General features: G+C 41.5%; 1 protein-coding gene and 1 pseudogene across 2 annotated transcripts; both read left to right on the top strand.

Moving 5' to 3' along the window:
• Window positions 1–297: 297 nt before the first annotated feature.
• On the top strand, window positions 298–4,888 carry LOC145881533 (uncharacterized; annotated as a pseudogene). Its single transcript, XR_014393081.1, has 2 exons — window positions 298–538; window positions 3,742–4,888. The product of XR_014393081.1 is annotated as an uncharacterized LOC145881533 (transcript).
• A 3,329-nt stretch (window positions 4,889–8,217) lies between these two features.
• On the top strand, window positions 8,218–10,108 carry LOC123744210 (uncharacterized). Its single transcript, XM_045722958.2, has 5 exons — window positions 8,218–8,422; window positions 8,520–8,921; window positions 9,059–9,183; window positions 9,270–9,370; window positions 9,802–10,108. The coding sequence occupies exons 1-5, from the start codon at window positions 8,293–8,295 to the stop codon at window positions 9,947–9,949; spliced, it is 906 nt and encodes a 301-aa protein (XP_045578914.2). The 5' UTR covers window positions 8,218–8,292; the 3' UTR covers window positions 9,950–10,108.
• Window positions 10,109–12,042: the final 1,934 nt, after the last annotated feature.

Here is a 12,042-nt window from a genome sequence, read left to right as displayed (position 1 = left end):
ATGGGAGTCATATCGTGAAGTATATTATAAACTAAGACTGGTGGGAGTCATATCATGTAGTATATTATCACACTAAGGCTGGTGGGAGTCATATCATGTAGTATATTATCAAACTAAGACTGGTGGGAGTCATATCATGTATTATATTATCACACTAAGACTGGTGGGAGTCACATCATGTATTATATTATCACACTAAGACTGGTGGAAGTCACATGGTGGCCAGTGTTGTGTTGATTTCACAATGTATCATTCACTGTGGTTGACTGATAAAGAGTTTCACTACCTAAAGTCACACAAACACAGGACAATGCAGGGAGAAGACACAGCTACAGACGTATATTAGAGTTTAGGTTAGAAGTAGAAGTTACTGTTCTTGATCACAAGTGTGTTAAGATGTCAGAGGGAGTCTATGAAATCCCAGATAGATTTGAAGATGATGAGCCTGATGCAATGAAGAACACAGACATTGATGGCCAATTATATTCCAACATAAATGCCTTCAAGCCCAGTCGAAGAGATGGAATTGTTGCTTCAGGTAAGATTGCACGAACACACACACACACACACACACACACACACAAATTACACACACACACACACACACACACATTAAACAGGTGAGATTACCCTGTAGTACTAGACCTTTGTGTCCCATTCCTGGATGATACAGTACAACACATTACCAAAGATTTAGCTTTAATAATTTGTGATACAGTACATTTTCAGTGGTGGAAGAGACCCTCTGGAGTTGCTGCAGTGTGTCTGGGGCTGTTGTGTGATCTCCTAATAATCTTTGACAGTCAGTCTTTGTTGTGAAGTTATATATAAGCACAATATGAAATGCTCATATATGATTGTTGTTCCCACATATGGGTCCCAAAAGAGGGAAATGAAGTGGATCTTTTCAGTCATTCAACCAGCTGTCACTCAAAATCTCCTCGACCAATCAGGCTCATGAAGAGAGAGGGCTGCAGGACATCTAGCAGTTAAGATTGCTAGGCCAGTAACAGAAAGGTTGCTGGTTAGAATTCCTGAGCCGACAAAGTGAAAAATCTGTCGATGTGCCCTTGAGCAAGGCACTTAAACATAATTGCTTTTGTAAGTCACTCTGGATAAGAGCGTCTGCTAAATTGGGGGGCTGAGTGGCACAGTGGTCTAAAGCACTGCATTGAAGTGCAACAGCCGTCACTACAGACCTGTGTTTAATCCCAGGCTGTATAACAACAGACCATGATCGGTAGTCCCATAGGGTGGCGCACAATTGGCCCAGCGTCGTCCGGGTTAGGGGAAGGTTTGGCTGGGGTAGGCTGTCATTGTAACTTGTTCTTAACTTACTTACCTAGTTAAATACGTTTTTTAAATAAAAAACATTTTAAAAAATGGCTAAAGGGTAAATGTAGAGGAGTTACTGTTGTCATCTCATCCTCACTGGTTAAGACTACCCACATTCAATATCTACTTGGATCTGTTTATAGTGTCAAATCTATTAAATGGACATTATAAGGACCCATGTTTGTAGTCCTGGACCTCCTGAACATGTTGATGTATATTTGGTAGTAAACAGAGGGTCCAAATCAGCAGAAAGGTGAAAGGAATGTGGAGTTCTGGAAACTCCCTGAATTATCGTGAGGCTGTTACATATGATATTTAATATATGTTAACAGCTAGCCTTTGTTCTCCACTTCCCCTCTATGATCTATATCTTCCTGGTATAATAGTGTCCTGTCCATCATTACAAATAGCATACATACATACACATACACACATACACAAGCACGGACACAAGAAGGCAAACTTGTTATATTTTTTGTATTAGCATAGCAACAACTACCCGTGTTATATTTATGATACTTCCCTAGAGTTAACACCTACAGTAGTCACACAGACAGAGACACACAGATCACTCAGAGACAGAGATATCACTGGAAGCAGAGACTTAACATGTAGAGGGCTTGCAGTTGTCGTACAACGCCTCCATGTGGCCATGTTGGAAGACCACCACATTAATTCTAGAAGCAGAGACTTAATGTATAGTAGACCTACATAGAAAGAAAGACCCAGGCATTGTTAAAGATGTCAAAGGTAATCTATGCTGAGCCAGATATGAACAAGAAGGTCAAGTTTGACAGAGTTAAGATGGAGGAGAGGATGGACCAGGAGTGGAACAGGAGACCAGTACTCGGGTAACACACACTCAACCCTATTAGAGCAGAAGGTCCAAGGTTGCTCACCTAGGATTGTATTCTCCAATGAGTTCTGAGTAGGAGGGGAGGAGAGAGGATGTGAGGAGGAATTGAGGAAATATTAGTTGAGAAAGAGCCCATAGGTAAGTCTATCATACCGCTATTTCACCTCTATGGTGACTTCCTCTCTCACTTTAACCACTAGGTGGAATCATCACTTAACCATTCAGCACTGTATTCCACCATCAACATGACAGAGAGAGAGAGAGAGAGAGCGAGAGAGAGGGGGTGAGGGGGGTGGAAGAGAGGGACAGAGGGAGAGAGAGAGAGAGAGAGAGAGAGAGAGAGAGAGAGAGAGAGAGAGAGAGAGAGAGAGGACGTTGTCATAGTAGGTTGATGTTACATCACTTTCTCACAGATCCAGTTTTGATATTTTCCACAATTGTAATCATTCCATGTCTTTACAGGGTCATCTAGTCCTATGGTTTTACAGCATTAAAGACACTGTCAAAGATGAGCATACCATTATCAAAAAAAAATGTATCTCTCTCTTAGCATTACATTTTCAAATGCAATTAGTACTTGGCTTCTATGATACATCTACAGTTCTCATGGAATGACATCCATGAGTCAAAACATATATTTTTAAGAACATGATTGGAAACTCTCACTCTCAGTGTTTTTCTTGGAGTCTAGTAATTACTATGCTGATAAAGTCCTACAGTATGTACTGTAACTCGCCACTCTGTATTTCCAACCTAGTCTCAAAACATTTCGTATTATTCTGTATGTAAATCAGAGACACTCCATTTGAATATGATACATTACCTTTCATATGGTATGTATCAATTTGTGGATGCCCGTCATCCATTTTGTATGATATGTTACAAATTACAATGTGTATGATATGTTACGAATTTGCAAAAACATACAATATGCTACGGAATGTCCTAAACATTTGAATTCTACTAACATTAGCTAGCTGGTAGTAATTACTATGTTGACGGTTGCATTCAGTGATATGGAGGAGAGGAGATAAGAGGAGAGGAGACAGGAGGAGAGGAGATAAGAGTATAGGACGAGAGGAGATCAGAGGAGAGGAGATAGGAGGAGATATGAGGAGGTGAGGAGCTAGGAGGAGAGGGGAGACTAATTGAGATAGAGCCTTAGTGTCAGAGAGAGACATAGAGGAGGAAGAAGAAAATTAAGAGAATGAGGAAGAGAGAGAAAAAATAAGACAAATAATTGTTGTGTTTATACTGTGAACCATCAGATCCTCCTCTCCACCCTCTCCGAGTTGGGTATCTCCGGCGCGGCTCACTCTTGGATTGCGTCCTATCTGACAGGTCGCTCCTACCAGGTGGCGTGGCGAGAATCCATCTCCGCACCACGTGCTCTCACCACTGGTGTCCCCCAGGGCTCAGTTCTAGGCCCTCTCCTATTCTCGCTATGCACCAAGTCACTTGGCTCTGTCATATCCTCACATGGTCTCTCCTATCATTGCTACGCAGACGACACACAATTAATCTTCTCCTTTCCCCCTTCTGATAACCAGGTGGCGAATCGCATCTCTGCATGTCTGGCAGACATATCAGTGTGGATGACGGATCACCACCTCAAGCTGAACCTCGGCAAGACGGAGCTGCTCTTCCTCCCGGGGAAGGACTGCCCTTTCCATGATCTCGCCATCACGGTGGACAACTCCATTGTGTCCTCCTCCCAGAGTGCTAAGAGCCTTGGCGTGACCGTGGACAACACCCTGTCGTTCTCCGCTAACATCAAGGCGGTGACCCGATCCTGTAGGTTCATGCTATACAACATTCGCAGAGTACGACCCTGCCTTACACAGGAAGCGGCGCAGGTCCTAATCCAGGCACTTGTCATCTCCCGTCTGGATTACTGCAACTCCCTGTTGGCGGGGCTCCCTGCCTGTGCCATTAAACCCCTACAACTCATCCAGAATGCCGCAGCCCGTCTGGTGTTCAACCTTCCCAAGTTCTCTCACGTCACCCTGCTCCTCCACACTGGCTTCCAGTTGAAGCTCGCATCTGCTACAAGACCATGTTGCTTGCCTACGGAGCTGTGAGGGGAACGGCACCTTCGTACCTTCAGGCTCTGATCAGGCCCTACACCCAAACAAGGGCACTGCGTTCATCCACCTCTGGCCTGCTGGCCCCCCTACCTCTGCGGAAGCACAGTTCCCGCTCAGCCCAGTCAAAACTGTTTGCTGCTCTGGCACCCCAATGGTGGAACAAGCTCCCTCACGACGCCAGGACAGCGGAGTCAATCACCACCTTCCGTAGACACCTGAAACCCCACCTCTTTAAGGAATACCTGGGATAGGATAAAGTAATCCTTCTAAACCCCCCCCCCCCCCCCCCCCCCTTCCCACCGAAAATATATAGATGTACTATTGTAAAGTGCTTGTTCCACTGGATATCATAAGGTGAATGCACCAATTTGTAAGTCGCTCTGGATAAGAGCGTCTGCTAAATGACGTAAATGTAAATGTTTAGATTTAGAGGAGAGTATGTAGACATACTGTACTCTGGAAAATGATTCTTCTTTATTTTTATTAGAAACATGTCATGTGATTTTGCAAAAAAAGCGTGACCAATTATTAGCCTATGCTTATCACTTTAATATTAAGAATAACAAAGCACAGATTAATAAATGAAGGAACAAAGTTCTTTAACAAGGTCTACCAGCTTCCTAATTGAATGTGATTGGATACTTAAAACAGTGTGACCTGGACACACACAGAGGGCAGAACATTACTGAGAGGAAACACACACACTCACACAAAATCAATGCTAATAAAAGGTGAGAATGACTCACAACCTTCACTGTACAAGGGACAACATGTAGGTTACCAACAGCAACACAATGTACCATACACCAGTGGACCTGTCTGCTACATACCTACACACTCATCATGGTGTCTATCTGCTATTGTGTCTCTTCCTGGAGGTTGCTGTCTGCTCAAACCACTGGTTAAGAAAATGTTGAGTGGTCTGAATACTTTCCAAAAGCACATAGCATATATGCTTGGTATCTAACTGTGCATCTCTGAGGTTAACTGAATAATTGAATGCTAGACATTGATTGCAAAATATTAGCTCCTTGTTCCTCAGCCTCTTAATAATTGCATAACGGTAAACCTAGACACGTGCATTTTATAGTATTCCGAGTGGTGACGCAAGGCTTGCAACCTTGGCTATATTCCCTCTGGATACCATTCTGGGCCTATAGCATTCACATGATAATGTAGTCAGATTGACTAATGTAGTTTATTATTATTATATTCAAATAATGTTTGGATAATTTCCATCCACCTACATAATAGTGACTCATCCAATTGATGGGGATTTTCTGTATTACACTACAATGTTATCAGCATCAGCTCTTTCTCCCTATTCTTCACATTCATTTTAGAGCACCGGGGTTGGTGACACAAAGGGTTAAGGTGTGAAGTCCTCCCTACATCTATAACACTGTACGTTCTCAGACACAACAGACTGTTAAACTAAAGCAGCAGTTTAACAGGATGTATGAGGTGTGAAGTCCTCCCTACATCTATAACACTGTACGTTCTCAGACACAACAGACTGTTAAACTAAAGCAGCTGTTTAACAGGATATGCAACATAATATACTGTCTGTTGTACTGTGTGTAGATACATAAAGTACCAAAGTATACTTTAAGGGGGCAATTAGAATGAACCTTTATACGGAGCAGTCTGAGGAGATTTATGCTAATGTGGACAGGAAGAGCTGTGGACAGGATACAGTGAACAGGATCATAGATAAACAACCTGAATCTCAGAACACTGGTAAGTACACTGTAGTCATAGAGACACACACATGTAAGTTTAAACTAATGGTTATTATCCTTCCACTTGCTGCATAAACAATTGTGCCTATGTTAATGTGATGAGGAAGGCCGATGCCCTACGCTCCAAGGCTTCAAAATTCAACTGAGTAAAATAAACTGTAACAAACAGATTATTAAATATTCAAAAACGGAATACATTGTGTCTTCCAAATATAGGTCTTACTTCACAAGGGAAAGCTTTTGAATTGATATACTTGTGGAAAAGGATACATGAAACGTTGTTCCTTTAAGACTAGAGGTTAAATGTTCTGAAATGTTTGAGGCTCTGTATTTTAGGATGTATACTAACTGCTGAAACATTCATTTCCATGTTCATAAAGTCCAATGCAAATCGCCACTGTGTATTTCCAACCTGGTCTCAATGCATTTTTTATTATTATGTACGTAAATCCGAGTCACTCCATTTAGTGTAATATGATAGGTTTAATATGACATGTATCAATTTGTGGATGTCCATGATCCATTTTGTATGTTATAAATTACAATTTCTATTATGTTACGAATTACATTTTGTATGACATGTTACGAATTACAATTTGTATATGTTACGAATTTGCAAAATGTACAATACGTTACGAATGTCCTAAACATATAAATTCTACTAACATCAGATAGCTGGCTAACGTTAGCAAGGCTAGGAGATAACTGTAACTGGTCACTATATCTCCTGTTAATGTGTGAAGCTGTATCTTTAACCTGTTGGGTCTAGGGGGCAGCATTTGCACGTCTGGATAAAAAAAATGTACCCGATTTAATCTGGTTACTAATCCTACCCAGTAACTAGAATATGCATATACTTATTATATATGGATAGAAAACACTCTAAAGTTTCCAAAACTGTTTGAATGGTGTCTGTGAGTATAACAGAACTCATTTGGCAGGCAAAACCCTGAGACATTTTCTGACAGGAAGTGGATACCTGATGTGTTGTATTGACTTTAAACCTATCCCATTGAAAAACACAGGGGTTTAGGAATATTTTGGCACTTCCTATTGCTTCCACTAGATGTCACCAGCCTTTACAAAGTGTTTTGAGTCTTCTGGAGGGAGATCTGACCGAACAAGAGCCATGGAACGGTGATGTCCCATTAGACACCTGGCGCGCTACTTCATGTTGGGTACCCTCGTTCCAATACGTTATAAAAGACTATGCATTCGTCCACCTTGAATATTATTCATGTTCTGGTTAAAAAAGGCCCTAATGATTTATGCTATACAACGTTTGACATGTTTGAACGAACGGAAATATATTTTTTCCCCTCGTTCATGACGAGAAGTCCGGCTGGCTTACATCATGTGCTAACGAGACGGAGATTTTTGGACATAAATGATGAGCTTTTTTGAACAAAACTACATTCGTTATGGACCTGTGATACCTGGAAGTGACATCTGATGAAGAGAATCAAAGGTAATGGATTATTTACATAGTATTTTCGATTTTAGATCTCCCCAACATGACGTCTAGTCTGTATCGCAACGCGTATTTTTCTGGGCACAGTGCTCAGATTATTGCAAAGTGTGATTTCCCAGTAAGGTTATTTTTAAATCTGGCAAGTTGATTGCGTTCAAAAGATGTAAATCTATAATTCTTTAAATGACAATATAATATTTTACCAATGTTTTCTAATTTTAATTATTTAATTTGTGACGCTGACTTGACTGCCGGTTATTGGAGGGAAACGATTTCCTCAACATCAATGCCATAGTAAAACGCTGTTTTTGTATATAAATATCAACTTGATAGAACTAAAAATGCATGCATTGTCTAACATAATGTCCTAGGAGTGTCATCTGATGGAGATTGTAAAAGGTTAGTGCATCATTTTAGCTGGTTTTATGGTTTTGGTGACCCTGTCTTTGACTTGACAAAACATTACACACAACTCTTGTAAATGTACTGTCCTAACATACTCTAAATTTATGCTTTCGCCGTAAAACCTTTTTGAAATCGTAAAACGTGGTTAGATTAAGGAGATGTTTATCTTTCAAATGGTGTAACATAGTTGTATTTTTGAAAAATTTGAATTTTGACATTTATTTGGATTCAAATTTGCCGCTCTTGAAATGCACCTGCTGTTGATGGAGTGCACCACGGGTGGCACGCTAGCGTCCCACCTAGCCCCAAGAGGTTTTAACAACCACAAGTCCCCACCAACAGGAAGAGAGATGGGTTGAGAAAACATAACTTTAAAAGTGTGATTGTGTCTCATTGATGATGCTATGTACAGTACCTGTGTCCACAGAGCCTGATAGCTCAGGGAACAGATCCTCCAGAGTTGTTGCAGTGTGTCTGGGGCTGCTGTGTGTTCTACTGGCTGGGATCATAGGCCAGTCTGTCTACTGTAAGTCTTAAATTACAATTCCTACAATTCACCAGCATTCACCTACAATTCACCAGATTATCTATTTTATTGATACACTTGGTTGTTGTTATAACAGATGATGGGGTCTCTAAGAGCTTCTTAGCCTATAAGACCAACTCATCTGCAGAGATAGAAGAGCTACAGACCAGCTACAACAACCTGACTAAAGAGAGAGACCAGCTACAGACCAGTTACAACACCCTGACTAAAGCGAGAGACCAGCTACAGACCAGTTACAACACCCTGACTAAAGAGAGAGACCAGCTACAGACCAGTTACAACACCCTGACTAAAGAGAGAGACCAGCTACAGACCAGTTACAACACCATCACTAAAGAGAGAGACCAGCTACAGACCAGTTACAACACCCTGACTAAAGAGAGAGACCAGCTACAGACCAGTTACAACACCATCACTAAAGAGAGAGACAAGCTACAGACTGAGAGAGATTTTCTTAGCGGGAGGCTTACCAATCTCGGTGAGTAAACCTACAGTAATAAATTATCATTAACAATACACAACTGATCATGAGTCTGTGTTCTTTCATTAAGTGTCCAGTGTGATAAATTGAAGGAAATTCGTATTTTCATCAATATTTTCAAACCTGTCCGGAAGGCTGGCAGAAGTTTGAATCCAGTTGGTACTTCCTGTCTACTGAGTCTAAAACCTGGAAGGAGAGCAGAGAGGACTGTCTGAAGAGAGGAGCAGACCTGGTGATCATAAACAGTGATAAGGAACAGGTGAGAGGCAGAGGGAGAGGGATGAGTGTGCAGGGGTAGATATGATCAAACCAATACATCTCTATATTTATCTTTATGAACAACAGGAGTTTCTCTTCAACCTCAAGAGGAGAGTCTGGATTGGTCTGACTGACTCTGTTAATGAGGGGACCTGGAAATGGGTAGACGACACCCCACTGACCACAAGGTGAGAGATGATAACTAATCTGTCAATAAGGCTCCATTCAACCTTTTTCTATGCAGGTTACTGATATTGATGATAGCAGTCAACAGTTAACTATCAGATGACAAATGTCTACATATTATTTAGTATTATGATGTTGTAACTGATGTTTGACTGTTTTTAACCCTGTAGCTACTGGTATTCACCATGATATCTGATTGTTTTAACCCTGTAGGTACTGGTATAAACCATGATATCTGACTGTTTTTAACCCTGTAGGTACTGGTATTAACCATGAAATCTGACTGTTTTTAACCCTGTAGGTACTGGTATGAACCATGATATCTGACTGTTTTTAACCCTGTAGGTACTGGTATTAACCATGATATCTGACTGTTGTTAACCCTGTAGGTACTGGTATTAACCATGATATCTGACTGTTTTTAACCCTGTAGGTACTGGTATGCCAAACAGCCTGATAATGCAGGTCCTAATGGGGACGAGGACTGTGCTGAGATACACAAAGATCAGAGTCCTCTAAAGGCATGGAATGACATGTCATGTGGCAGCAAACTCAACTGGGTTTGTGAGAAAGTGTTTTAAAATCACCATGACAACATGCTGTAACACATACAGTAGACTACAGTGCACAGAACTTCCTCCTCTGTCTCTGTCTCTCTCTCTCTTTGTCTCAAACTCATGCACACAAATGTTGTATTTGTTTGTATTAATATATTAATAAAAGTCCTACTTGTTTCCTGACGTTGTAGCTTCCTGTTTACCAGAGTCAACATGAAGATAGTACATCAGACTCTACTATATGGGTCTCAAAAAAGGGAAGTGAAGTTGTTATTTTCAGTGGTTCAACTAGCTGTCACTCAAAACCTCCTCGACCAATCTGGTTCATTAAGAGAGAACAGAGCTGCATCCGTTTCTGTCGCCATTTCCTCCTCACTGGCTAAGACTACCCTACCTCAATATCCACTTGGAGCAGTTTGTAGTCTCAAATCTATTGTATGGACATTGTAATGACCCATGTGTGTAGTGCTGGACCTCCTGAACATGTTGATGTATATTTGGAAGTAAACAAACGGTCCAAATCAGCAGAAAGGTGAAAGGAAGGGGGAGTTCTGGAAACTCCCTGAATATATTTGTTAGCAGCTAGCCTTTGTTTTCCACTTCCCCTCTATATCTTCCTGGTATTATAGTGTCCTGTCCATCATCACAAATAGCAAGTCCCATTCCCTCGGCAGGAGGACTGTGTTGAGATATATTCTGGACAAGGTGACCATGTAGAGACATGGAATGATTTATATTGTGCTGCAGAAAATATTTTAACAATAACCTCTGTAACAATCTCTCACATGCACACTTCCACAAAGGTACACACACAAGTATGCAAACTTGTTATATTTTTTATATTAGCATAGCCACAACTACCCATGTCATCATGTTGATACTTCCCTAGAGTTAACACCTACAGCAGTCACACAGACAGAGACACACAGATGACTCAGAGACAGAGATATCACTGGAAGCAGAGACTTAACGTATAGAGGACTTGCAGTTGACGTACGACAACTCCTGGTGGCCATGTTGGAAGACCACCACATTAATTCTAGAAGCAGAGACTAGTTGACCTACAAACAGTGGGGAGAACAAGTATTTGATACACTGCCGATTTTGCAGGTTTTCCTACTTACAAAGCATGTAGAGGTCTGTCATTTTTTATCATAGGTACACTTCAACTGTGAGAGACGGAATCTAAAACAAAAATCCAGAAAATCACATTGTATGATTTTTAAGTAATTAATTTGCATTTTATTGCATGACATAAGTATTTGATCACCTACCAACCAGTAAGAATTCCAGCTCTCACAGACCTGTTAGTTTTTCTTTAAGAAGCCCTCCTGTTCTCCACTCATTACCTATATTAACTGCACCTGTTTGAACTCGTTACCTGTATAAAAGACACCTGTCCACACACTCAATCAAACAGACTCCAACCTCTCCACAATGGCCAAGACCAGAGAGCTGTGTAAGGACATCAGGGATAAAATTGTAGACCTGCACAAGGCTGGGATGGGCTACAGGACAATAGGCAACAACTGTTGGCGCAATTATTAGAAAATGGAAGAAGTTCAAGATGACGGTCAATCACCCTCGGTCTGGGGCTCCATGCAAGATCTCACCTCGTGGAGCATCAATGATCATGAGGAAGGTGAGGTATCAGCCCAGAACTACACGGCAGGACCTGGTCAATGACCTGAAGAGAGCTGGGACCACAGTCTCAAAGAAAACCATTAGTAACACACTATGCCATCATGGATTAAAATCCTGCAGAGCACGCAAGGTTCCCCTGCTCAAGCCAGCGCATGTCCAGGCCCGTCTGAAGTTCGCCAATGACCATCTGGATGATCCAGAGGAGGAATGGGAGAAGGTCATGTGGTCTGATGAGACAAAAATTTAGCTTTTTGGTCTAAACTCCACTCGCTGTGTTTGGAGGAAGAAGGATGAGTACAACCCCAAGAACAGCATCCCAACCGTGAAGCATGGAGGTGGAAACATCATTCTTTGGGGAGGCTTTTCTGCAAAGGGGACAGGACGACTGCACCGTATTGAGGGGAGGATGGATGGGGCCATGTATCGCTAGATCTTGGCCAACAACCTCCTTCCCTCAGTAAGAGCATTGAAGA

This window comes from Salmo salar, chromosome 08 (assembly GCF_965601325.2).
Source record: "Salmo salar chromosome 08, fSalSal1, whole genome shotgun sequence".
Taxonomy (NCBI): Eukaryota; Metazoa; Chordata; class Actinopteri; order Salmoniformes; family Salmonidae; genus Salmo; species Salmo salar.
The sequence above is the reverse complement of the archived record's forward strand: the minus strand, read 5'-3'. Positions and strand labels throughout refer to the sequence as shown.